The 24676-nt window shown below is 71.0% G+C and overlaps 1 protein-coding gene across 2 annotated transcripts in view; it reads right to left on the minus strand.

Moving 5' to 3' along the window:
• COL5A1 (collagen type V alpha 1 chain) overlaps positions 1–24676 on the minus strand; it is a 75415-nt gene that overhangs the window by 17418 nt on the left and 33321 nt on the right. For both annotated transcript variants that reach the window (XM_084899637.1, XM_084899636.1), the window contains exons 12-47: positions 22433–22507; positions 21818–21910; positions 20825–20881; positions 20400–20453; positions 20049–20102; positions 19213–19266; positions 18791–18844; positions 18189–18242; positions 17302–17346; positions 16320–16373; positions 14996–15040; positions 14501–14554; positions 14124–14168; positions 13429–13482; positions 12824–12868; positions 12297–12350; positions 11706–11750; positions 10968–11021; positions 10467–10574; positions 10034–10087; positions 7776–7829; positions 7546–7590; positions 7384–7437; positions 7009–7053; positions 6632–6685; positions 5568–5621; positions 3751–3804; positions 3515–3622; positions 2744–2833; positions 2594–2647; positions 2224–2331; positions 1080–1187; positions 601–654; positions 426–479; positions 225–332; positions 65–118 (exon numbers count right to left, since the gene is read on the minus strand). In XM_084899637.1, coding sequence (XP_084755763.1) covers positions 65–118; positions 225–332; positions 426–479; positions 601–654; positions 1080–1187; positions 2224–2331; positions 2594–2647; positions 2744–2833; positions 3515–3622; positions 3751–3804; positions 5568–5621; positions 6632–6685; positions 7009–7053; positions 7384–7437; positions 7546–7590; positions 7776–7829; positions 10034–10087; positions 10467–10574; positions 10968–11021; positions 11706–11750; positions 12297–12350; positions 12824–12868; positions 13429–13482; positions 14124–14168; positions 14501–14554; positions 14996–15040; positions 16320–16373; positions 17302–17346; positions 18189–18242; positions 18791–18844; positions 19213–19266; positions 20049–20102; positions 20400–20453; positions 20825–20881; positions 21818–21910; positions 22433–22507 — 2250 coding nt within the window. The remainder of the gene's footprint in view (positions 1–64; positions 119–224; positions 333–425; positions 480–600; positions 655–1079; positions 1188–2223; positions 2332–2593; positions 2648–2743; positions 2834–3514; positions 3623–3750; positions 3805–5567; positions 5622–6631; positions 6686–7008; positions 7054–7383; positions 7438–7545; positions 7591–7775; positions 7830–10033; positions 10088–10466; positions 10575–10967; positions 11022–11705; positions 11751–12296; positions 12351–12823; positions 12869–13428; positions 13483–14123; positions 14169–14500; positions 14555–14995; positions 15041–16319; positions 16374–17301; positions 17347–18188; positions 18243–18790; positions 18845–19212; positions 19267–20048; positions 20103–20399; positions 20454–20824; positions 20882–21817; positions 21911–22432; positions 22508–24676) is intronic.

Below are 24676 nucleotides of genomic sequence, written 5' to 3' on the forward strand. Positions count from 1 at the left end.
AGCGTTGGGCGCGGGAAAAGCCCCGGGGCCGAAGGGAAGCCGCCCACGGCCGGCCCGCACTTACCATCTGGCCCACGTCCCCCGTCTCGCCCTTCTCTCCGGGCGGCCCCGGCAGGCCCTGCGGACAGAGGGTGAGCAGGTGGGCGGGGCGGGGCGGAGGGACAGGGCAGAGCGCGGGCACCGCTGAGGTGCTCCCCGCCATCGGACACGCCCCCCCCCGTTACCTGCAGCCCCACGGGCCCAGGCGGCCCGGGGAACCCTCGTGGGCCTTCGTCCCCTTTCTGCCCGAAGAGGCCCTGCTGGCCGCGGGGCCCCGGCTCTCCGTCGGCTCCCTGTGGGGACAGGCGGGCGGGTGAGGCCTGTGTCCGGCTGCCCGCCGCCGGGGGGAGGGGCCGGGGCCTGAGCGGCCGGTCGCAGACACTCACCGAGGGGCCCGGCTGTCCGATGGGGCCTTGGGGGCCTGTGGGCCCGGGCGGACCCTGTGGGGACAGACGGACACGGATGTTTCCGGAGCCACGGCTGCGGCCCGGGGAGGGGCCGGCGGAGCAGGCGGGCGTCCGGGGAGCTCGGGCCCCGCCCGCGGCCCCGCGGGGTCCTCACCTGCTCTCCTTTGTCCCCCTTGCTGCCCTTCTGCCCCGGCTCCCCGAGCTCTCCCTGTGGGAGGAAGCGGAGACCCGTCAGCCCGGACTGTGGGGTCTTACCTGCCCCCGCCATCCGCCATCCACTGGTCTCCGCGCCGAGAGGAACGGCTGTCCCCGGGCCCGGAGCACCCGCCCCCGCGGCGCAGCAGGTTCCGTTTTAACGTGCGCGCTGGGCCGGACAGGCCCCCCCGACGCCACACGGACGCTGAGCCGACGGGAAACGGCGGCCAAATCCCAGCGGAAATATCTACTCCGCTGTCCGGCCGTCTGACCACAGCGGGCACCGCGGTCCCGCCGCAGAGAGCCACGGCCTCCGGCCCCTGGGGCGGCTGGCTCCGCTCGGAGGCGGGGCAGTGTGTGCACGGGGCTGACGGCTCCAGCCACGTCCGCGGGAGGGCGGGGGGAGGCGCAGCGGGAGAGCCGGCCCGGTGTCCTTACCTTGTCCCCGTCTTCTCCGGGGGGGCCCACGGGGCCGGCCGGGCCGGGGAGCCCCACCGGACCCTGGAGGCCGTCGCGGCCGGCGGGGCCTTGTGGGCCTTTCTCGCCCTTAAGGAGAGAAGACCCACGTCACACGCGTGTCAGCTCAGCCCCGGGAGGCCCGGGCAGGACGCAGGGCATGACGGGCCTGTCCCAGGGACGTCAGCCAGATTGGCTGAGGCCGCCCTCACCACCCCCACACCCCCGCTCCCAAGCAGCACCCGCACCGTCCGGAGAAACTGAGGCACCGTGGTGAGCAGCCGAGCCTGGATCCGGCCCCGGCCCAGCAGACCCCCGTGTGTGCACGTGTGTGTAATGTGTGAGTGTGGGTGGGTGTGCACATGGATGTAATGTGAGTATGGGTGTGTGTGCACGCGTGTAATGTGTGTGTGAGTGTGTACATGTGTGTTTGGCAGGGAGGGTGTTGGCGGAGAACAGAGGTAATGACGTTGCCGGGGCTGGAACTGGGCCCTCCCATCACACACCCCCGTCTTCCCTCCACACCGGCCCCGCCCACCATGACCTGCCCGTCCCAATGCCACTCCCCCACAGGCAGGGCGTGCACACTGCGGGCGGCGCCCCCACGTGGCCCCGGGCCTGGGCGGCCACTCTGGACACACGGTCCCAGCCCCCGTGCCGGCACGTGTCGGCACAGATGCGCAGGCGTGCCGGCTGCTCTTGCCGGGAGCTGCCCACACCCTCCGGCTCAGGACACGCCATGGAAGAACCCGGTCAACTCAGGGACCCGCCCCCGGACTGTCAGGACACGCCTGATCCTGCACACTCACCTGCACACACTCACCTGCACACACTCACTCACCTGCACACACTCACCTGCACACACTCATTCACCTGCACACACTCACCTGCACACACTCATTCACCTGCACACACTCACCTGCACACACTCACTCACCTGCACACACTCACTCACCTGCACACACTCACTCATCTGCACACACTCACTCACCTGGAGGACCACCTCAACCCCCCCCTGCAAACCCCCCGGTGAGGGAACCCCCCGGTGAGGGAACCCCCAGGTGGGGGAACCCCCTGGTGAGGGAACCCCCGGTGAGGGAACCCCCAGGTGAGGGGGGGTACTCACCGGCGCTCCTTTCTCGCCGGCGGGCCCCGGGGGTCCCTGGGGGCCAGGTCTGCCTGGAATCCCGATGGGCCCGGCAGCTCCGGCTGGCCCTCTCTCCCCGGGAGATCCCTGGGGCGGGCAAGAGAGGGGCTCATTTCCGGGTCCCAGCGGCACACAGACTCTCAAGCACCGCGATCCCCCGCCTCGCCCAGAGCCCACGGGGGCTCCTGGTGCCTCCGCAGACTCTGGTCCTGCGTCTCCCCTGCCGCTCAGGACCAGCTCCTGTCCACCCCCGCCCCGTCCTCTCCTCCCCAGGACCCACAGCGGCCCGGCTTCCTGCAGGCGGGCTCTGAGCCAGAGGACAGGGAGGGAGGCCTGGGGCCGCACTCACCGCGGGGCCCGGCGGGCCGGGGGGGCCCTCGCTGCCCTTCAGTCCGAGCGCTCCCTGCAAGGCGTGGAGACGGGGTCACGTCGGGGTCAAGGGCACGCGGAGGGCGCCCGGCCGGGCAGTGTCCGCCCGGCCCCGCCGGCCCGCACTCACCACTGGGCCGGGGAGCCCGCGGTCCCCGGGGAAGCCGCGCAGTCCTGGGGGGCCGTCCTTCCCGGGCAGGCCGGCGGGGCCGGGGTCCCCCTGAAACAGAGCGCGGGCGGTGATGGGGCTGGCCACGGGGTGCAGGAGGGGGACTGCTGGGCGCGTGGCTTAGGAGCCGGCCCGGACCGGACCCCGGGGTGGCAGCTCCGGGTCCTGGGCGTGGCCCACACTGTGCCCTGGGCCCGTGGCCTGTCACATCTGTTCTCTTGTCCCTCACGTGGGGGACTGTTTCCAGAAAACGTGGGCAGTGAAGGGTCAGGGCATCCGTGTGTGGCAGCGGGGGAGGAGCTGGAGACAGACCCTGCCCCAGGCCGAGGGCAAGGACGGCTGGACCCCCAGGCCCTCAGGCCCAGCGCTGCGGCGGTCAGCCATCCCGTTCTAATCAAGCGGCAGCGGGCTGAGGTCAGGGTCAGGGCAGGGGGCTGGGCTCAGGGTCAGGGTCAGGGCAGAGGGCGGGGCTCAGGGTCAGGGCAGGGGGCTGAGGTCAGGGTCAAGGCAGGGGGCTGAGGTCAGGGTCAGGGTCAGGGCAGGGGGCGGGGCTCCGGGTCAGGGCAGGGGGCTGAGGTCAGGGTCAGGGTCAGGGCAGGGGCTGAGGACAGGGTCAGGGCAGGGGGCTGGCCGGGGGCCTGTCTGAGAAAGGACCGTCCATCAGCGAGGAGCAGAGCAAACAGACCCTCGGCGATGGTCCCGGAGAGGCTGCGCGGGAGTCTGAGCACTCACCTTCGTCCCCTCCTTCCCGGCGAGGCCCGGGAGGCCCTGCTCGCCCGGCGGGCCCGGCGGCCCCGGGTGGCCACGCTCGCCCATCGGGCCCGTCTCTCCGGTGGGACCCTGTGGGAGACCGGCACCAGCCACATTTCAGGGGCGCCCAGGGGAGCCCCTCTGCTCCCAATCTAAGGGGGGCCCTGGCTGCGGGGGCCGAGGCTCACACACGGTGACACGGGTGACGCTGGTCTCACCTGAGGGCCGACCACGCCCGGGGGGCCTGGGGGGCCGGTCTTGCCTTGGAAACCCTGTGGAGAGAGTCGCAGCTGAGGCGGCTGCAGTGGCCCGTTACCCCCCCCCCTCCCCTCCCCAGCCTGTGCGGTTCCCACAGGCTGTCCCCACCCGTCCATCCCCGCGTGTCCCCGTGTTCGAGAGGCCCCGTCCCGCCTCCGCGCGGGCTCCCGAAGGCCAGGAAGCCGACTGGGCAGGCTCCCCTGCTCCCTCCTGTGTGCGGGGGGCGTGCTGTAATGCCCTCCATCCGCCCGCCCGCCTGGAGGGACTCTCTGGTCTGCAGGACAAAGCTCTAGCCGCTGAGCCACCCGGCCAGGGCTGCTTCCGTTTTTAAAGGAAGAACAAAGCCGCGCCCAGGAGTCCCCTGGGCTCCCCGCAGAGGCAGCGGTCAGGGGGTCTGGGGCGGGTGCCCTGTGCCTGCGGGCGGCCGCGTGGCAGAGGCAGAGGCAGCGCCCGGGAACCCGGGCACAGACGGGCAGCGGCCGCCCTGCCAGCCTCTCCGGACGGCCCCGGGAGGGGAGCTCCGGCCGTGTGGGCCCCGCCTGGCTGCGGCGGCGTCAGAGGACACGCACGCCCAGAGCAACGTTTTCATTTTCCCGTAAACCAAGAGCAGAGCAATTCCCACCTATCAGCCCGCGCCGCGAGGGGACGGCGCCGGCAAATACGCTGTCACCGCCAGGGAGACGGGTTAAAGCCGGCGCCGAGGAGCGGGTTACACACGCACCGACGCCGCCTGCCCGCCCGCCCGCCCGCGGGGAGGCTGCCTGCCCGTGTGCTGGGCCGGCAGAGGGCGGACCGGGGAGGGGCTGCGGAGAGGAGAGCGCGCACACACACACACACACACACACACACACACCCGCCCCGAGCGCGGCCACACGGAGCTCACAGGCCCTGTGAGTCCTGAGCCGGCTGAGCCTGGAGCCTCGAGGTCACTGGTGAGCTCAAGGTCACGGTGTTCCCACTCGCACTGCTGGGACACGTCTGCCCTGGACACAGCGTGAAGCTGGACCGAATCCCAAGTGGCTCCCGGCGGGATGTCCCCGCCTCTTACACCTGCATGGCAGGGCCTTCCCCTCCAGATGCCACGCCCACAACGGGCATGGCGAAGGGCAGGGCAAGGTCGGAGGCCAGCCTGGCTGGCCCAGCCGCCGGTCAGCGGCACGCGGGCGAAGGGCCCCCCAGACCCCCCTGTGGCCAGCCCCGCGGCCGGAGGGACCTGGCTGGACAGCCAGTGTTGGTGCCAGGCCCACGGCCCTTCTCCTGGGTTTCTGGTTGGTGTGTTCAGTTTTTGGTAATCCTCACCCGAGGGTATTCTTCCCATTGATTGTTAGAGAGAGCGGGAGGGAGGGAGGGAGGGGGAGAGGGGGAGGGAGAGAGGAACATTGATGTGAGAGAGACACACTGAGTAGTTGCCTCCCGCAGGCACCGCGATCAGGGCTGGGATGGAACCTGCAGCCCAAGTAAGTGCCCTTGACTGGGAATCGAACCCTCAACCCTTTGGTGCGCGGGCCGATGCTCTAACCACTGAGCACACCGACCAGGACCTTCTCCGGGTTTTTCATGGAGAAGCAGCCGAGCGGCAGCCGGCCCTGGGAGCCCACTGCGTCCAGCGAGGGCACGGGGGAGGAGGCGGCCGCACAGGCTCAGGGTGCCCGGGCCTTTCCGTGTGACCTGACCCGGGCGGCGCCCGCCTTCTGCCCAGACGTCCCGTGTGGCCGGCCTGCGTGGCCTCTCCCAGGCTGACCCCTCCCGCGCCCGCCGTGCCCACAGCCGTACTCACGGTCTCTCCTCTCTGGCCGGGGTGTCCCGGGAGGCCGTCCTTGCCCGGGGGGCCCTGGGGAGAAGCGGCGGGACGGTGCTCAGCGCCGAGGGGGTCACCGCGGCACCGGCCCCTCGAACCCGGTCAGGGTCAGAGGTCAGCTCCTTCCTAACCACAGCCCCGCGGGGCCCCGTTAGGCAAAATTCCCCCCGCGAGATGGGTCTTCCTTCCCACGTGGACCTGGGCCCCGACACTGTCCCACAGTCCCAGCCACGGGGACGGCGGGGCCTCGCTGGAGGGAGGGCATTGCTCATGGCCTCAGTCAGGGCCTGGCCGATGACCGGTGTCCTGGTGAAAACAGATCTGACGACACGGCCACAGGAGGGGCCGTGGGAGCCACAGGGGAGGCCGTGGGAGCCACGGGAGGGGCCGTGGGGGCCGTGGGAGGGGCCGTGGGAGCCACAGGGGAGGCCATGGGAGCCACGGGAGAGGCCGTGGGAGCCACAGGGGAGGGGCCGTGGGGGCCGTGGGAGGGGCCGTGGGAGCCACAGGGGAGGCCATGGGAGCCACGGGAGAGGCCGTGGGAGCCACAGGGGAGGGGCCGTGGGGGCCGTGGGAGGGGCCGTGGGAGCCACAGGGGAGGCCGTGGGAGCCCAGGGGAGGCCTGTGGGGACGAGGGTGAGACAGAGGGCGGCCTATGAGCCCAGCTGCCAGCAGCACCAGGGGCCGGGGCGGGGCGACGGGAGCCCCGGAGCCCCCAGGAGCGCGCCCTGCGCACGGGGATGGCACTTGGGCCATCAGAGGGGGGGGGCTCCTGGTTGTGTAAGAGACCGGGACTGTGGTGCTTGGTGATGTGGCCCCGGGACGTGACGCAGAACCAGCCAGAAAGTCCACGGCCAGAGGAGAAAGGGGCCCACGCCTCCCCAGGCGGCTGCCCCCTCCCCCCCCTCCCCCCTTCACCTCCCCCCCCCCCCCCCCCCGCGCAGGAGGGGCCGCTCCGCCTGCAGCCCGCGCCGGGGGCTCCCGCCCGCTGACCCACAGCCCACGTGGAGGCCACGTGGGGCCCCGAAAACCCGTGTACTTACAGGGGGGCCCTTGGGTCCAGGAAAGCCCGTGGGTCCTTGGGGTCCGTTTGGTCCCTGGGGACAGAGAAGGGCCAGTGTGAGGTCAGGCGGCCCCTCCCCAGCAAGTGGGGGCGGGGCCTCCCAGGGCCTCGGGGGCTGCTCTAGGCACAGGCCCAGTTCCTGCCTGGGCTCCATCAACTCCAGCCTCCCCCCACCCCCCGGGCCTGACGGGGGCCAGCCGGGGCCCGGAGCCGGTCGCAGGGCGAGGCCCCTCAGCAGCTCGGTTCCCAGTGCCCTCCCCCCCCCCCCAGAGCAGAGAGAGGACCGTCCGGGCCGGCGGCCCCTCCCCTGCCGGACCCAGGTCCCTCTCCGGCTCCTCGTCCGCGGGGGGTGCTCACCCGTTCACCCGGCGGGCCGGCCGGGCCGTCGCCTCCGGAGTTGCCCTGGAGGGAGCGAGGGAAGCGCGGATGTTATAACGGTCTGCCCAGAGCCTCTGCCACGGCCGGTCACTGCCCCAGCCCGTCACCCCCCGCCCTGCCCCGTCACCCCCCCCCTCCCCGTTCCCATTACCCTCCCCCCGTTCCCATCACCTGCCCTCCTGCCTGCCCCGTCACCCACCCCCCTGCCCGTCACCCGCCCCCGTTCCCGTCACCCTCCCCCGTTCCCGTCACCCTCCCCGTTCCCATCACCTGCCCTCCTGCCCCGTCACCCGCCCCCCTGCCCCGTCACCCGCCCCCCTGCCCAGTCACCCCCCCCCCTGTGCCGGAACGTACCTTGGGGCCAGGCTTCCCTGTGATGCCCCGCGGGCCCCTCTCGCCCCGTGGGCCCTGCATATGGGAGGGGAGAGAGGTCAGCTCACCCGGCTCCAAGCCCTCCCCCCGCCCCCAAGGCGCTCCCGTTTCTGCAGGGCCCTCGGCCCAAAGGGGAGCAGTTACCGTCGGGCCTCGCTGCCCCCGTGGTCCCGGCTTCCCAGGGGTGCCCTGGAATGAAAGAGGGGGCTCAGTCCGCGGCCGAGGAGTCCCGGACCACAGGCCCCTCTGGAACCTGTTCCGGTTCTGACCACCGTCCAGGAAGGAGCGGGAGTTCTGGGCCCCCTGCCGAGTGGCCCCGAACAATAACCCCCAGAGCTCAGCGCGCAGAGCCACGCCCGGCGGCCCGTCCTTACCCGGCCCCCCTTCTCGCCGTTGGCACCCGGGAATCCCGGAAATCCGATGGAGCCCTGGAAGAGAGGGGGAGGGCGAGCCTGAGGCTGGGCCAGAGCCTAGCTCTGCTGTGTGAGTCCCGGACACCTGTCCCCACCCCAGCCTCCGACCCACACTCCTCCATCCACCCACCATCTACCATCCATCCTCCATCCTTCCTTCCATCCATCCATCCATCCACCATCTACCATCCACCCACCATCTACCATCCATCCTCCATCCTTCCTTCCATCCATCCATCCATCCACCATCTACCATCCACCCACCATCTACCATCCATCCTCCATCCTTCCTTCCATCCATCCATCCATCCACCATCTACCATCCACCCACCATCTACCATCCATCCTCCATCCTTCCTTCCATCCATCCATCCATCCACCATCTACCATCCACCCACCATCTACCATCCATCCTCCATCCTTCCTTCCATCCATCCATCCATCCACCATCTACCATCCATCCTCCATCCTTCCTTCCATCCATCCATCCATCCATCCACCCACCATCTACCATCCATCCTCCATCCTTCCTTCCATCCATCCATCCATCCACCATCTACCATCCACCCACCATCCACCCACCATCTACCATCCATCCTCCATCCTTCCTTCCATCCATCCATCCATCCACCATCTACCATCCACCCACCATCTACCATCCATCCTCCATCCTTCCTTCCATCCATCCATCCATCCACCATCTACCATCCACCCACCATCTACCATCCATCCATCATCTACCACCCACTACCCATCCATCCTCCATCCTTCCTTCCATCCATCCATCATCCATCCATCCATCTACTCACCATCCATCCATCATCCATCCACCCACCATCCATCCATCCATCCATCCATCTACTCACCATCCATCCATCCACCCATCATCCATCCATCCATCATCCATCCATCCATCCACCCACCATCCATCCATTCACCATCCATGCATCCATCTGTCATCCATTCATCATCTACCCACCCACCCATCCATCCACCTGCCATCCACTTCATGGACATTTCCTAAGCACCTCAAAGACTCCAAACCTAAAAACCACAACAGTCCTGACCGTGTTTTCCCTCCCTCCTCCCTCCACACCCTTCTCCCACATGGCCGTGTCTCCAGAGAGCTGTGTTGGGAGAAAAGGAAACACCTATGACTAAGATTAGCTGGCGACAGCGTGTGACTCTCACTGCACCTGTTATCACGTTTGCTGTCTTCCGGAGCGCGCTAAATACAGCGCTGCTGCCGAGCCGGAATGCCAGTCACCACCACCTGGAGCCCAGCTCTGGCTACGTCACCCCAGGCCCCCCGCGGACAGAGGGAGGGCCCCCCGCAGACAGAGGGAGAGCCCCCCGCGGACAGAGGGAGAGCCCCCGCGGACAGAGGGAGGGCCCCCCGCGGACAGAGGGAGAGCCCCCCGCGGACAGAGGGAGAGCCCCCGCGGACAGAGGGAGAGCCCCAGTGGACAGAGGGAGAGCCCCAGTGGACAGAGGGAGAGCCCCAGTGGACAGAGGGAGAGCCCCCGCGGACAGAGGGAGGGCCCCCCGCGGACAGAGGGAGAGCCCCCCGCGGACAGAGGGAGAGCCCCCGCGGACAGAGGGAGAGCCCCAGTGGACAGAGGGAGAGCCCCAGTGGACAGAGGGAGAGCCCCAGTGGACAGAGGGAGAGCCCCAGTGGACAGAGGGAGAGCCCCAGTGGACAGAGGGAGAGCCCCCGCGGACAGAGGGAGAGCCCCCACGGACAGAGGGAGGGCCCCCGCGGACAGAGGGAGAGCACTATCTGCGGGGCGGGCGCTGGCGCTTCTCAGGGGGACAGGGGGCACAGAGCTGAGGGGTGCAGAGAGGGAGCCGTGCTGAGCGTGGCTGACGTGAGGAGCTGCGTCTGCGTCTCCCGGGTGCGAGCACAGGACCTTCCGGTCCCTGGGGCGTCCGAGCCCACGGCTCCCCCTGAGCTCGGGGTGCAGAACCCGAGGCAGAGGTGCCCCATCTCGGCTGCGTGTCCCTCCTCTGACGCCACTAACTGCCCCAGCACCTCCGTCCCCTGCGGCCACGTCTCCGCCACAGGCTGCACGGGTGGAGCTGACACAGTGGCACGGGCCTCTGTTGTCATGGCAGCCACCTGCGAACGGGCGGATGCCGGCGGGCGGGGGGCGGGGGGCGGGGGGAGGCCGGTGCCAATGCCCCAGGCGGGGGGGGGGGAGGGCCCGGAGGTACGTTACCTTCGGCCCCTGCCGGCCGGGGTAGCCCGGGAGCCCGGGGACGCCGAGCTTTCCCTGCGGAGAGAGGCTGTGTCAGGGGCCGCACGGCGTTTCTGATCGGAAGGACAGGGTCCACGGGAGCCCCTGCCCGGCCGGGGACGGACACCCCTCCCGCCCTGATGTGAAAGCCCCGCCCGCCCGGCCGCGTGGCTCCGGCTGAGCATCGACCTGGGCACCAGGGGGTCAGGGTTCGGTTCCCGGTCGGCACAGGCCGGTGGCGGCTCCATGCCGTGCGGGGGGGCGGAGCGTCCGGAGGAAGCCGGTGGGACAGGAGCCGGGTCAGGAGCCACAGCGCCCAGGTCCGGGGCTCAGCCTGACCCGGTCCCCAGCCCGCGCCCAGCCATCGGAACGGCCCTCCGGCCACAGGAAGTGCCGCACCCGCCTGCGCACCTACCTTCTCCCCAGAGGGGCCCAGCGGACCGGGGTCGCCGTTCGGGCCGCCGCGCCCCTTGGGGCCTTCGGGGCCGTCCTCCCCTCGGGGGCCCGGGGGGCCGATCTCCCCCTGCAAGTCAGAAAGAGAGGGTGAGGGGCCGCCGTGGGCACCCCCACAGGGGACCCCACAGGCTCGGCCACGGGCTCCCGAATCCGACGCCTCCTGTGGCGGCGAGGCCGGGCCCCCTCCCTCCGGCGGAGCTTCGGGCCGCACCCACTTCCAGCACAAAACCCCCGGGGCCAGTGAACGGCTCTGCAGCCCAGATCTGGTCCCGCTGAGCACTGGGCAGGTGCAGGCCGAGGGGGGAGAGCATACGGTGACCCCGGTCACCAGGAGGTCACCCCAGGGGCAGCGGAGAGCTGCAGGGGGGGCTGCCTAGAACCAGGGATCCTCAGAGGCGTCCCCCGTCCCCCGCTCTGAGAAGCGGCCCCGGGGGCCCCCAGACTTCCTGCGGGTACTCACCCGGTCCCCCTTGATGCCCATGTCTCCTTTGAACCCCGGGAAGCCGTCTTCGCCCTGGACAGCGAGAGAGGGGACCGGTCTCCACGCGGGAACCCACGCCCGATGGCCTCCCCACGCCACACACGCCACGGCCCACGGCCCACGGCCCACGGCCCACGGCCCTGCCCGAGCCTCTGGGCCCCGGCCCCGCGCTGAGCACGCTGGAGGGAGGGTCCGAGGCCCGTCCCCTGACCCGTGACGTGTCCATCCCCCGTGACATGTGTCCATCCCCGTGACGTGTGTCCATCCTGTGATGTGTGTCCACCCCGTGATGTGTGTCCATCCCCGTGACGTGTGTCCACCCCGTGACGTGTGTCCATCCCCGTGACGTGTGTCCATCCCGTGACCTGTGTCCATGCTTTGCATTTCCAGGGACAGAGCTCGAGGGCCAGGCGGGCTCAGCACCGCAGCGGCTCGGCCCCCGGGGACCTGCAGGCTGCCCCCTGGGCGGAGCGGCCCTGCGGCCTGTGTGGTCTCGGTGGGCGCCGTGCCCGCTGCAGGCCCGGGGCAGCCGTGTGCCCAGCTGAGCGGGGGCGGGAGGGCCGTCTCCCCGGGGACGGGGCAGCTCTGGAAGGAGGGGCAGCGCCCAGGGGGGCAGGACACAGCGGCCGGGCGGCACCCTGCGGGGACCGGGAGGCTGGCGGGGAGACCTGACAGGGCCGGCTGGGGCGGGCGGGGCCGCCGGGAGGAGGGACTCACCTTCTCGCCCTTCGTGCCCTTCAGTCCACGGATGCCGTCCGCCCCCTGCGCAGACACGGAGGGGGAGCGTCTCACCCGGAGCCTCGCAGGACCCGGGTCCGAGCCCCCCACCTCACACTGCCAGTCCCGTCTCCGCGCCAGCGTCTGAGCTGGTGCTGCAGCCAGGAGGCCGGCACCTCGCGCGGCCCGGCTGCCAGCGGCCCCTGCGGCAGCACTCCGAGCCCACGGGGCAGTCTGGCCCTCGGCCCGCGGACAGGGCCGAGACCAGGTGGAGAGACTGAGGGACGGGCTCGGACAGACAGACGGAGCTGGCCCAGCCCCGCCCGGAGTCTGTCCCCCTGCGGTGAGGAGCCCGGGGCCAGGAGCACCGTCCGCCATCCGCGTCGTCACTGTCCGGCTCCGGAGCTGCCCTCCCGGCTCCGTGCTCACGCCCTGCCCGGCTCAGGCCCCGGCCGGGCCGGCCCACACGCAGACGGGGGACCGGCCGCTCCCGTGGCAGCAGCAGGGAGGGGACCACGGAGGGATCCCGAAAACGGACACGCGCGCCGGCAGTCCCAGCCCCGACCCTGACCACCCACAGGGGAGCCTCACCTTGACTCCTCGGGGGCCGGGGTAGCCGATGGGGCCCTGGGGGCCAGGGGGGCCCTGCAGTAAGGGAGACACCGTTAGCGCCTCTCGGGGGCAGGGCCTGTGGGCAGACCCGGAGGGGCCACAGGAAGGCCCAGGCCGGTGCCGCGGCCACGCACCAGCCCCCGGCAAAGGCAGGCACAGGCGGTGTCCCCGGGACCGAGCCACGGCCAGGCGCCCTGGGCCACGCCCGGGCCTCGGGCCGGGGAAGTGGTGGGAATCGGGGCTGAGCTGTCATTGCACAGACCTCCCGCGAGGGGCCCGGAGCAGCATGGAGCCCGGGGGGGAGCAGGCAGGCGGGCCGCCCACGGAGGGGGGTCCTTGAACTGCACCCACACCCCCACACGTAGAAACCGGGGGTGTCCCACGGCAGGGAGAGGGAGCAGCTGCCCGCCTCCCTTCTGAGCGGTGGGCGGGCCCAGGGCAGGGCCAGGCGACAGCCCCAGGCCGTCCTGCAGGGGGCGCCCAGGCTGGAGCGCGGCTGCACCAACCTGGGTTCCTTTCTCTCCGGGGGGGCCCTCTTTGCCAGGGTGCCCCTGTGGGAAAGAGAAGCCGCATTAGTGGGTGGGGTGCCCCTTCCCCCCCATCCCCTCCCCTGTGCAGGCGGTCTGCAGTGTGAGAGTCAGAGCCAGCCCGGCCAGGTCCCGCCCACTCCCTTCCCTGCACACACACACACACACACACACACACACACACTGACGCGCCCGCCCCCCTCGCCCCCGCGGGCGATCTGCCACCGCGCTGTTCCCGGCAGCACAGCTCGGCGCACAGCTGTGGCCCACGTGGCGGGCTCCTGCTCACACCCTCCGCGGCGCGTGAGCCCCAAAATACACTCACATACGCCTCCTCCTTCCAACGGGGACACGGGCCCGCCTGCGCCAGCCCCGCCTCCGAGGGAAGCTGCGAGGCTGGGTCCCCAGGTCCCCACTCCCGCGGTCACCGCCCGGGGAACACACGTCCCGGAACGCGGGCCCAGCCGCGGCCTCGGAGCGGCCGGGCTGTCTCCGGGGCAGGCGGTGAGTGACAGCACCACGTGGCGGCCGGAGCCCGGCCAGCCCTCCCTGGGCCGGACGGGGAGCGGCCAGCGGGTACTCACCGGGGGTCCGTCGGCGCCCGGCATTCCTGGGAGGCCCGGCTTCCCCAGGGGGCCCTGGAACGGAGCAGACCGTGAGCCGGCGCCGGCTCCCAGCTGCCCCCCGGCTCCGCACGCCCCACGGGACACCCCCTTTCTGCTGAGACCACTGCTGAAGGGGAGGCCCAGAGGCAGCCCCCACCGTCGGCCTGGAAGTTTCCGGCACACGGAGCACGGCCGGGCCGGTCAGCCCGCTGCCCCCGGGCCTTCGGGTGCTGCAACCGGAACAAACGCCCGGCCAGGTGGGGGCAGCGCCCCAGGGGGGCAGGCCTGGCCAGGCTCAAATTTAACGGGGCCCCCATGTTTACTCTTCCTCCTAACCTGGTCTCCCTACACAAGGCTAGAGAGTGAATGAATGAGGGAGTGAGCGAGAGAGTGAGTGAGTGAATAAATGAGAGAGTGAATGAATGAGGGAGTGAGCGAGGGAGTGAGTGAATGAATGAGAGAGTGAATGAATGAGGGAGTGAGCGAGAGAGTGAGTGAATGAATGAGAGAGTGAGTGAATGACAAAGATCCACGGCCTCTGGCCTATATGCCTCAGCCTCCCCCCACCGGGAGGACAAAGCTCGCATGCCCAGCTGGCGATGCCCAGTGTCCTCCCTGGCCTGGACCGCACCCGCAGGCAGGCGAGGGTGCCTGCACCCAGCCCGGCCACCTACCTTATCTCCTGGAGGCCCGATGGCGCCCTGGGGGCCTGGCAGGCCCTGGGGAGGGGAGAGCAGGCGGAGGTCAGAAACGGGTGGCTGGGAACCTCCCCCCCACATCCCCTCCCCCCACAGCCCCCCTCTCCCAACACCCCCCTCCCCCACAGTCCCCCTCCCCCATCGTTCCCTCCTCCCCAACACCCACCATCCCCCTCACCCACCTCCCCACCGGCCCCCCTTCCCCCATCGCCCCCCTCCCCCCTCCCTCTCCTCCCGCACCGGCTGGTTCCAGGCCACCTCCAGGCAGCCAGCAGGGGGCAGCTCAGGGGAGGGGCCCAGCTCCACACGGAAGCCTGGCCTCCCGCTGCCCGGAAACCCGCCCACCCGCTTACCTGGGCGCCGGGGTTGCCCTGCTGGCCGGGGGGGCCGGGCTCTCCCTGGGGGCCCTGCAGGCAGCGGAAGCAGAGCCATGAAGGGGGCTCTGGAGGGCAGGCCGGGTCTGCACCCCCTCCTTTGGGGGCCCGGGCGCCCCTATCCTGGCCTCAGTCCTTCCAGTCTGTCCCCTGCCGACGGGAAAGGCCGGCGGCCCAGACCAGCGCCCGCAGGCCCACCCCGGGCTGAGCCCCCTGCTCTGGAACGCCGCCCAGACGTCCACCGGCAGGAAGTGCCCCCCCCACGCCCGTCCGCCAGCGCCCAGGACCGCGGGGGCCGGGGGGCCGGGGGGCTGCTCACCCCTCCCCCACAGTGAGGAGGATCCCCCGCTGGGCTGGCCGGCCCCGCTGGCGTGGGCTCTCCCGGGGGCCTGCCCAGTGGGGGCCAGGGCCCTCCCCACCGCCGTCTGGGGGGGGATGGCACCGCCCTGGCTGGGAGGGGGCCCGTGGACTTACCACGTTCCCTTTGGGGCCCGGCTGGCCGTCCATCCCCGTCACGCCCTGAGGAGAGGGAGCGGACTGAGTGTGGGAGAAGGCCCGGCCGCCGGGTCACAGGACGCGCGGCCGCGGAGGGGCAGCCGTGGCCCCAGGTAAACCCCAAGGCTGATGGGCCAGAGGCACAGAGCTCGGGCCCCGCAGTGTGGGGGCAGGTGAGCCCAGGGCCGAGGGGCCGGGGAGGGTGGACAGGCTGGCCCTGGGGAAGCCGCCCTGGAGCCAAGCGCTTCTCCCTCCTTCCAGAACTTCCAGAAGCTGCTGGAAGTGCTGTCTAGCAGGGAGCACGTGGCGTCCGGGTCAGTGTTTATAACAGGACCCGTGTGTGCGTGAGGACAGGGGTCTATAACAGCACACATGTGTGTGAGGACAGGGGTCTATAACAGCACACGTGTGTGTGCGTGAGGACAGGGGTCTATAACAGCACACGTGTGTGCCTGAGGACAGGGGTCTATAACAGCACGCGTGTGTGTGTGAGGACAGGGGTCTATAACAGCACACATGTGTGTGTGTGAGGACAGGGGTCTATAACAGCACACGTATATGCATGAGGACAGGGGTCTATAACAGCACACGTGTGTGTGTGAGGACAGGGGTCTATAACAGCACACGTGTGTGTGCGTGAGGACAGGGGTCTATAACAGCACACGTGTGTGCCTGAGGACAGGGGTCTATAACAGCACGCGTGTGTGTGTGTGTGAGGACAGGGGTCTATACAGCACACGTGTGCGTGAGGACAGGGGTCTATAACAGCACACATGTATGCATGAGGACATGGGTCTATAACAGCACACGTGTGTGTGAGGACATGGGTCTATAACAGCACACGTGTGTGCATGAGGACAGGGGTCTATACAGCACACCTGTGCATGAGGACAGGGGTCTATAACAGCACACGTGTGTGCCTGAGGACAGGGGTCTATAACAGCACACGTGTGTGTGAGGACAGGGGTCTATAACAGCACACGTGTGCGTGAGGACAGGGGTCTATAACAGCACACGTGTGTGTGAGGACAGGGGTCTATAACAGCACACGTGTGCGTGAGGACAGGGGTCTATAACAGCACACGTGTGCGTGAGGGCAGGGCTGTCACGCCAGCTGGCTCTGGCCACCGCCCCCACACCCGCCGCCAGGTCCTTCTGCGCGTGGGCATCCGCTCTGGCCGCCGCACCCTGGCTCTGGGAGCGGTGAGCCAGCCCGGCGGTCAGCGCGGGAGCCAGCGGCTGGAATGCCCGGGGGGCTGCGGGGCGACGGTGGGACAGACACACGAGCAGGGGCAGGACTTACGGGAGGTCCCGGGGGGCCCGGGGGGCCCTTCGGCCCCAGCAGCCCGCGCGGCCCCTGGAAGGGAGAGAGCACAGGTGATGCGGACTCGGCCGGGGTCCGCCTCTGCCACCCCCCCACCCCGGGCACAGACCCTGCTGCCCGTCCAGGCCATGCCGCAGGCTGCCACGCTGCTCTCCGCGCTGCCAGGGGGCGTGGCCAGCACCCGCTCTGCCCGCCCCCTCTCCCCCCTGCCCCCGGCTCTCCACGGGGACCGGAGCGGATGGGGACTCCGATGGGCGCTATGGGTGCCTCGGGGAGAGGGCACCCTCGCGGGTCTGGGCCGGGCGCCCGCGGGCAGGGCCGGGCAGGGCGGGGCGGGGGCGGCCTGGGGTCTGGGGCCCTGTGGCCGCGCTGTCCCCGCCCAGGCAGCGAGGGCAGGTGTGGGAACAGATCTGAGCGGCCGCTCGGCGCCCGCCGCCCCCGTGGCTCCCGCCCCGCCCCCCAGCGAGCTGGCGCCTGGGCCGAGGCGCCCGATGTCACGGCCACGGGGGCCCAGCTGCGGGCGCCGTGAGAAGGCCCGGCCACGCTCCTGCCTTCGCAGCCGGAATCCCCGCCAGCGCCCAGCGCCGTGCTCTGGGGCTCGGGGCCCGGGGGACCCCGGACGTGTGAGGAGGGCTCTGGGGCTCGGGGCCCGGGGGACCCCGGACGTGTGAGGAGCGCTCTGGGGCTCGGGGCCCGGGGGACCCCGGACGTGAGAGGAGCGCTCTGGGGCTCGGGGCCCGGGGGACCCCGGACGTGTGAGGAGGGCTCTGGGGCTCGGGGCCCGGGGGACCCCGGACGTGTGAGGAGGGCTCTGGGGCTCGGGGCCCAGGGGACCCCGGACGTGAGGAGCGCTCTGGGGCTCGGGGCCCGGGGGACCCCGGACGTGTGAGGAGCGCGGGCTGACGCCCCTCCCGGCTGGTCCCCGCCCCACGTGAGGACACGGAACCCGGTCAGCACTCACCGGCTCCCCGGGCAGCCCTCGGGGCCCGACCTCTCCGTCGTCACCCTGCAGGGAGCGGGGCCGGGTTAGCTCAGGCGCTGAGGCCCCGCCCGGACGTGTGTGCACACAGACACACACACACACACACACACACACACACACACACACGTGAGCTTCAGTGCGCCAGCCCAGACCCGCCCCAGCCTCTGCCCTCCCGCCCCGGCCAGTCACCCCCAGACTGCCCACCCCAGCTCCGCCCCTCGCCCCCGCCCGCCTCCCCTCCGGGCACCGGTCCCGCAGGAGGGGCCCCGGGGCCTGACGCCCACCAGCGGGAAGGAGGAAGGTCTACATCTGCCGTGTGCTTTTGTCTGGGCTCTGGTGCCCCCGCCCCCTGCTCCCCCCACGGTCCCGCCTGCCCCGCCCCTGCTCCCCCCACGGTCCCGCCTGCCCCGCCCCTGCTCCCCCCACCGTCCCGCCTGCCCCTGCCCCTGCTCCCCCCACCGTCCCGCCTGCCCCGCCCCTGCTCCCCCCACCGTCCCGCCTGCCCCGCCCCTGCTCCCCCCACAGTCCCGCCTGCCCCGCCCCTGCTCCCCCCACAGTCCCGCCTGCCCCGCCCCCAGCTCCCCACACGGTCCCGCCTGCCCCGCCCCCAGCTCCCCCCACGGTCCCGCCTGCCCCGCCCCCAGCTCCCCCCACCGTCCCGCCTGCCCCGCCCCAGCTCCCCCCACGGTCCCGCCTGCCCCGCCCCCAGCTCCCCCCACGGTCCCGCCTGCCCCGCCCCTGCTCCCCCCACCGTCCCGCCTGCCCCGCCCACTCTCCACATCATGTCCCTCCACCGACCGGTGCCCCCTCACTCCCCGGCCAAGCCCGGAGGAGAGGGCAGGCGGGGGCGAGGCTGGGGTACGTACCCGGTCTCCGTCTTCTCCGGGGGGTCCCGGGGGGCCCGAGGGACCAGGGTCACCCTGGAAGCCAACCAGAGCCAGGTGAGCGCCCGGAGCGGGCCACGCAGGCCTGCCCCCCGCCCCCCGTGGCTTCCTCTCCCACCCCACGCAGCCCCTCGGGGAGTCCGGGGGGGGGGGGTGGACCTGAAGGAGATGGTGAGGCCTGGCCGGCTCCCCCAGCAGAGGCTGACCCTGGAACCCGGAACCCGGAACCCCATCCTGGGGCAGCTGTGCTAGGCCCGGCCCAGGGGCCACAGGTGTGCCTGCCCCAGACACCCACCGAGCCCCAGCCTGCGCCCCCTACTGGCCCTCCGTGATGGCCGCCCTCCTGGAGCCTCCACCAGCACAGCCTCACGTCCACGGCCCCTGGGGGGGCGCCTCAGCGGCCACGTTGGAATCGAGGGGCCCTGACACACCCCAGCCTCCTGAGACCGCAGGAAGGGCCCCGAGACCCGGCCTGCCCCGCGCAGACCGCCAGGACCTGGGCTGGGTGCTCCCTCCCCCTGCCCGGCCTCCTCCCCGCCCCCCGCCCCCCGCCCCCCGCCCCCCCGCCCCCGCCCCGCACTCACCCGGTGGCCCTTCTCTCCGGGCAGCCCCGCCAGCCCGTCGAAGCCGCGGTCACCCTGGGGAGGACAGGCTGCTCAGGCCACGCCGACGGGACCCCGTGTGCCCCTGGCCTGGGCCCGTAGCCCCGGCTCTCCCCCCTCCTGTCCCAGGGCCACCCTACCGCTCACCCCCACACAGAGGAGCAGGTGTGCCCCACACTCACTGACCACGTGCTCACGGAACTCACCGCCAACCCCGGGCCACGGACCGACTGACCCTGCTCAGGGCCGTGCCGGGGCCGGTGGGACCCTAACAGCACCCCCTCCCTCTGACCCCGCCCGCACGGGGTGAGCATCGCTGCCTGTCCCATAACCGCGTCCGTCACCGTAACCGGCGTGCCAGCCACGTCACCGGCACAGGACACGAGGCCGTGCGTGGCGCCTACCTTGGGGCCGGTCTGGCCAGGCATCCCTCTCGCACCGTCACTGCCAGCCCGGCCCTGGAACACAGGGTGAAGGGTCAGCCCCGAGCGGCTCCCGGGGGAGCCGAGGACAGTGCCCGCCCGACGGCCAGACCCCGCGTCCGGCCGGGACCCGCCCGCTCTGCTCCCCGGCCTCGCCCCGGGGCGGCCAGCCGGGCGACGCCACGCGCCCTCTGTGCTGGGAGGCGATGGCACCGGGCGGCAGGCGAGGCCTCTCGGGGGGAGAGGGACCACAGGGCCGGGTCCGCCTGGGGCGGCCAGCGGGGACTCGGGGAGCAGGGCAGGGGAGGGGGCACGGGGGCGGGGAGCGAGGGCCCTGACAGCCACCCAGCGCAGCTCCTTCTCGCCGCTCAGAGTTCAGGCTAAAGCCGGTGCTCAGGCCCAGCCACGCGGCTCAGGGCGGAGCATCGGCCTGTGAACCGGAGGTCCCAGCGCCATTCCCGGGCGGACACAGGCCCAGGTTGCAGGCTGGATCCCCGTGGGGGGCGTGCAGGAGGCAGCCGGTCCATGATTCTCCCTCACCCTCGATGTTTCTCTCCCTCCCTCTCCCTTCCTCTCTGACTTCAACCAAAATACATTTTGAACATGTTTGTTAAACTCAATGCGCACGCTCAGGACGGAGGCCGGGAGGCCGAGAGGCGGGGAGGCCGAGGCCGGCCAGTCCTGGGGGAGGCACCGCGGGCTCGGCTAGCCCGGGACGGGGACCGGCAGGGGACGGCCATGCCTGGGACACGGGAGGCGGCCCCGGCTCGGACCCGCCCAGTCGGTGCCCAGACGGTCAGGGGCCAGGAAACACTCACCCTTCGTCCAGGCTTTCCGGTCGGGCCGGGCGGGCCCTGCACCCCTCGGGGGCCCTGTCCGAGGTCAGAGGGCAAAGGTCAGTTCCTGTCCAGGGGTCTCAGAGACAAAAGCAGACTCTCGTCCCTGTGGCTTGTCCCCCTAGCTGCACCCACCCTGGGACAGGGCGAGGGACCCGCCGCCGAGGGAGGGCTGGGCAGGGGAGCGCCCGCCGCCGCCTGCCGGGGTCACCAGTGCTTCTGGTCCCTCCAGCTTCCTACCACATGACAACACCCACGGACCCCCCCCCCGCACCCCGAGTCACAGCCGCCCCCCAAGACGCCCCTCAGAGAGCCCAGCCGGGGCCCACGCACCTGCGGGCCCATGTCGCCAGGCTCGCCCTTCAGGCCTCCACTCCCGGGGGGGCCCTGTGGGGACACGGCGGTTAGGGACGCAGAGGTGACAGCTGCGGGGGGCGGGGTTGGGGTCCCCCGTGGACAGGGCTCCCCGTGGGGGCGGAGACCCTGCCCTGCCCGCCTGGGACCGGCGAGGGCTCATGGTTTGGGTCTCTTCCTAGTTTCCATGGAAACTGGGGACAGTGGGGGACCAGAGCCGCAGAGCCACGGTGACCTTCGGGGTGAACTTGACCATGGGGGCTGGGGGGCAGTCTGCGGCTCAGGCCGTGTGTGTACATCCCAGGGCCCGCAGCCAGGCAGGACGCAGCCGGTGCCAGACCCACACCGGCCCCGCCGCCAGGGCCGCTCCCACCAGCCAGAGCCCGCTCCCCGCGGGGACTTACCACAGGGCCGGGCCTCCCGGTCAGACCCATGGGGCCGGCCGGGCCCCTCAACGCCAGCTGCAAGAGAAGACGGGGCCGGCTGAGCGGTGAGTGGCCGCCAGGGCCAGGGGCCAGAGCCGATGGGGCAGTGAGGCTGGGGCAGGGAGGACGGGGCAGGGGGAGGCCGGGGCAGGGGAGGCCAGGGCAGAGAGGATGGGGCAATGAGGCTGGGGCAGAAGAGGCTGGGGAAGGGGAGGCCGGGGCAGGGGAGGCCGGGGCCGGAATCGCTGGGGCAGAGATGGCTCGCTGAGAGGCGGTCGGAGGCAGCCCAGAGCCACCCGTGGGCCCCTCTGGGCTCCCACGCCAGCCGGAGAGACGGGACGGGAACAGACGAGGCGGTGGACCAGGTGGTGCCTCTCCCTCTGGGGAGGGTGCTCCTCCCGTGGGTGCTCAGAGCTCGTGCTGACCTCCCGGCCCCCAGCCCCCGCCCCGGGCTGGACGGCGGGGCGTGCGTCCCACAGGCTGCTCGGGCTGGGCAGCGTTTTATTCTCAGGCGTCTGGCGCCCTCCGGTGGCTGGAGAGCCTTCAGCCGGGGAGCCGCCACCAGCAGACACGGGGTGTGTGTGTGTGTGTGTGTGTGTGTCCACCCCCGACCCGCCCGCCCCACAGCCAGCCTGCCCGCCCCGTGTGGACTGCGCCCACCCCCCACCCCTGCCCACAAGGAGCCATGTCCTGCGGGAAGAGGCTCTGTGCCACCCGTGCCACACCCCCAGGCCCCCACTCACCCACCCCCCACCCCCAGGCCCCCACTCACCCACCCCCCACCCCCAGGCCCCCACTCACCCACCCCCCACCCCCAGGCCCCCACTCACCCAGCCCCACCCCCAGGCCCCCACTCATTCACACCCCACCCCCCGGACCCCACTCACCCAGCCCCGATCCCTGGACCTCACTCACCCACACCCTACCCCCCGGACCCCACTCACCCAGCCCCACCCCCCGGACCCCACTCACCCGCGCCTGCTGCAGGATGGCTTGGGCCTGGGACTCCTGGGCGGAGACCATGGGGCCTTTGGATCCGGCATCGCCGCCCCCTCCGAAGCGGAACTGCGAGGAGGCGGGTCATCGGTGCCCTGTGGGCGCCACACTGGGCCCCGGGCCGGGGACGTGGATCCTCGCAGGTCTGACAGGGCGGCTGCTGCCCCCTCCGTGCATGCCGGCCGGCCACATGCTCTCCCCCGAGGCCTGGGCTCCCCAGGGAGATGCCCATGACCTCCACCCACAAGGTCACGGGCAGGGCGAGCTCCCGGGGGACCCTCTGGCGAGTTCGCCCACTGGGGGCCCAAGTGGTGACGGGGTGTTGTCACCAGCGGAGGGCTCAGCTCTCCTCCGGGGCCTGACCCCACGCCTGCTGAGGGGGCGCCCGGGCGCCCCTGGGTCCACTCCTCTGCGAAGGCCCCTAGCCCCCCGCCAGGAGCCTGCCTCTCGGACACGGTGCCCTGGTTGGGGCGAGTCTGTGGCCAGATTGTCCCCCTCGGAAGCAGAGCCCGGGCCACTCCCCATCGGCCACACCCTCCCATTGGCCACGCCCCCCCCCCCCCCCCCCCCCGCGACAAGCCGGGTACTCACGGGCAGCATGAGCATGGTCCCGGGGGGGCCGGGCAGCCCGTCGGCCCCCGGCAGGCCTGGGCGCCCAGGGGGGCCCTGTGGACAGAGCGGGGAGGGTGCTCAGAGCGCAGTGGGTCGGAGCTGGGCCGGGGGGGAGGGGGGGCCCCACGGCCAGCTGGACACACATGGACCAGCACAGAGCAGTGTAAGGCCCGAGGCTGGAACGTTCCAGAGCCCAGGCCGGAGAAGGGGTGTCGCTTGGGGAGGGGTGGGGAGGTGCTCCCGGGGGAGGGGCAGGAAGGAGGAGCTCCGGGCGGGTCCAGGAGGTCAGGGATGGAGCATCGGGGCGTCCACCCTGAGGCACCCCTTCCAGTCTCCCCCCACACCGGACGGAGGCAGAGCCGGCCGCTGCTCAGAGCGACTCCTCTGGGCTGTCACCGAGGGCCACCGCACCCTGTCTGTGTGGGGCTGCCAGAGGGAAGGGGTCAACATGGCCACCTGCTCCGACAGACACGGGAGCACCTGCTCCGACAGACACGGGAGCACCTGCTCCGACAGACACGGGAGCACCTGCTCCGACAGACACGGGAGCACCTGCTCCGACAGACACGGGAGCACCTGCTCAGACAGACACGGGAGCACCTGCTCCGACAGACACGGGAGCACCTGCTCAGACAGACACGGGAGCACCTGCTCCGACAGACACGGGAGCACCTGCTCCGACAGACACGGGAGCACCTGCTCAGACAGACACGGGAGCACCTGCTCCGACAGACACGGGGAGCCCCTGCTCAGACACGGGGAGCCCCTGCTCAGAAACAGGGAGCCCCTGCTCAGACAGACATGGGGAGCACCTGCTCAGACACGGGAGCCCCTGCTCAGACAGACACGGGGAGCCCCTGCTCAGAAACAGGGAGCCCCTGCTCAGACAGACACGGGGAGCCCTTGCTCAGACAGACACAGGGAGCCCCTGCTCAGACAGACACAGGGAGCACCTGCTCAGACACGGGAGCACCTGCTCAGACAGACACGGGGAGCACCTGCTCAGACACGGGGAGCCCCTGCTCAGACAGACACGGGAGCACCTGCTCAGACACGAGGAGCCCCTGCTCAGACAGACACAGGGAGCCCCTGCTCAGACAGACACAGGGAGCACCTGCTCAGACACGGGAGCACCTGCTCAGACAGACACGGGAGCACCTGCTCAGACACGGGGAGCCCCTGCTCAGACAGACACGGGAGCACCTGCTCAGACACGGGGAGCCCCTGCTCAGACAGACACGGGGAGCCCCTGCTCAGACAGACACGGGGAGCACCTGCTCAGACACATGGGGAGGCCCTGCTCAGACAGACACGGGAGCACCTGCTCAGACAGACACGGGAGCACCTTCTCAGACAGACACGGGGAGCCCCTGCTCAGACACGGGGAGCCCCTGCTCAGACAGACACGGGAGCACCTGCTCAGACAGACACGGGAGCACCTTCTCAGACAGACACGGGGAGCCCCTGCTCAGACACGGGGAGCACCTGCTCAGACACGGGGAGCACCTACTCAGACAGACACGGGGAGCCCCTGCTCAGACACGGGGAGCACCTGCTCAGACACGGGGAGCACCTGCTCAGACAGACACGGGAGCACCTTCTCAGACAGACACGGGGAGCCCCTGCTCAGACACGGGGAGCACCTGCTCAGACACGGGGAGCCCCTGCTCAGACAGACACGGGAGCCCCTGCTCAGACACGGGGAGCAGCACTGCGGTTGAGAGCTCAGCCATGTCCGGCACCATGCACAGCGCATGCTCCCCTCCCACATCTCAGAGAAGCAGCATCTGCTGTGCCCCGTGGATTGGCCACGCCCCTGGGTCCAGCTGCGGACCGCTGTGGGGCCGGTGCCACGTCTCCCGCGGGCCTTTGGAGCGAGCCGGGCAGACAGGCAGCCACGGCAGCATTCGGGCCAGGAGGCGGGAGAGCAGCCGCCTGCTTGTCTGGAACCAGGATGCCGACGGGGGGAGGGGGCGGGGGGAGCAGGATGCCAGCAAGCGGGGACCACGGGGCCAGGCAGCCTATAGGGCAGCTGAGGCCCTGCCACAGAGAATGAGCTGCCGACTCCGGGCCCCAGAGCCACCGGCCACACACACATACACACACACACACACACACACAGATACACATGTGTCCACACAGATTTATGCACATGCACGCACACAAATACACGTTACACACATGTGCACCCACAGATACACACAAACACGCACACACAAATGG

The sequence above is a fragment of the Pipistrellus hanaki genome, assembly GCF_964339955.1.
Source record: "Pipistrellus hanaki genome assembly, chromosome: 11".
Taxonomy (NCBI): Eukaryota; Metazoa; Chordata; class Mammalia; order Chiroptera; family Vespertilionidae; genus Pipistrellus; species Pipistrellus hanaki.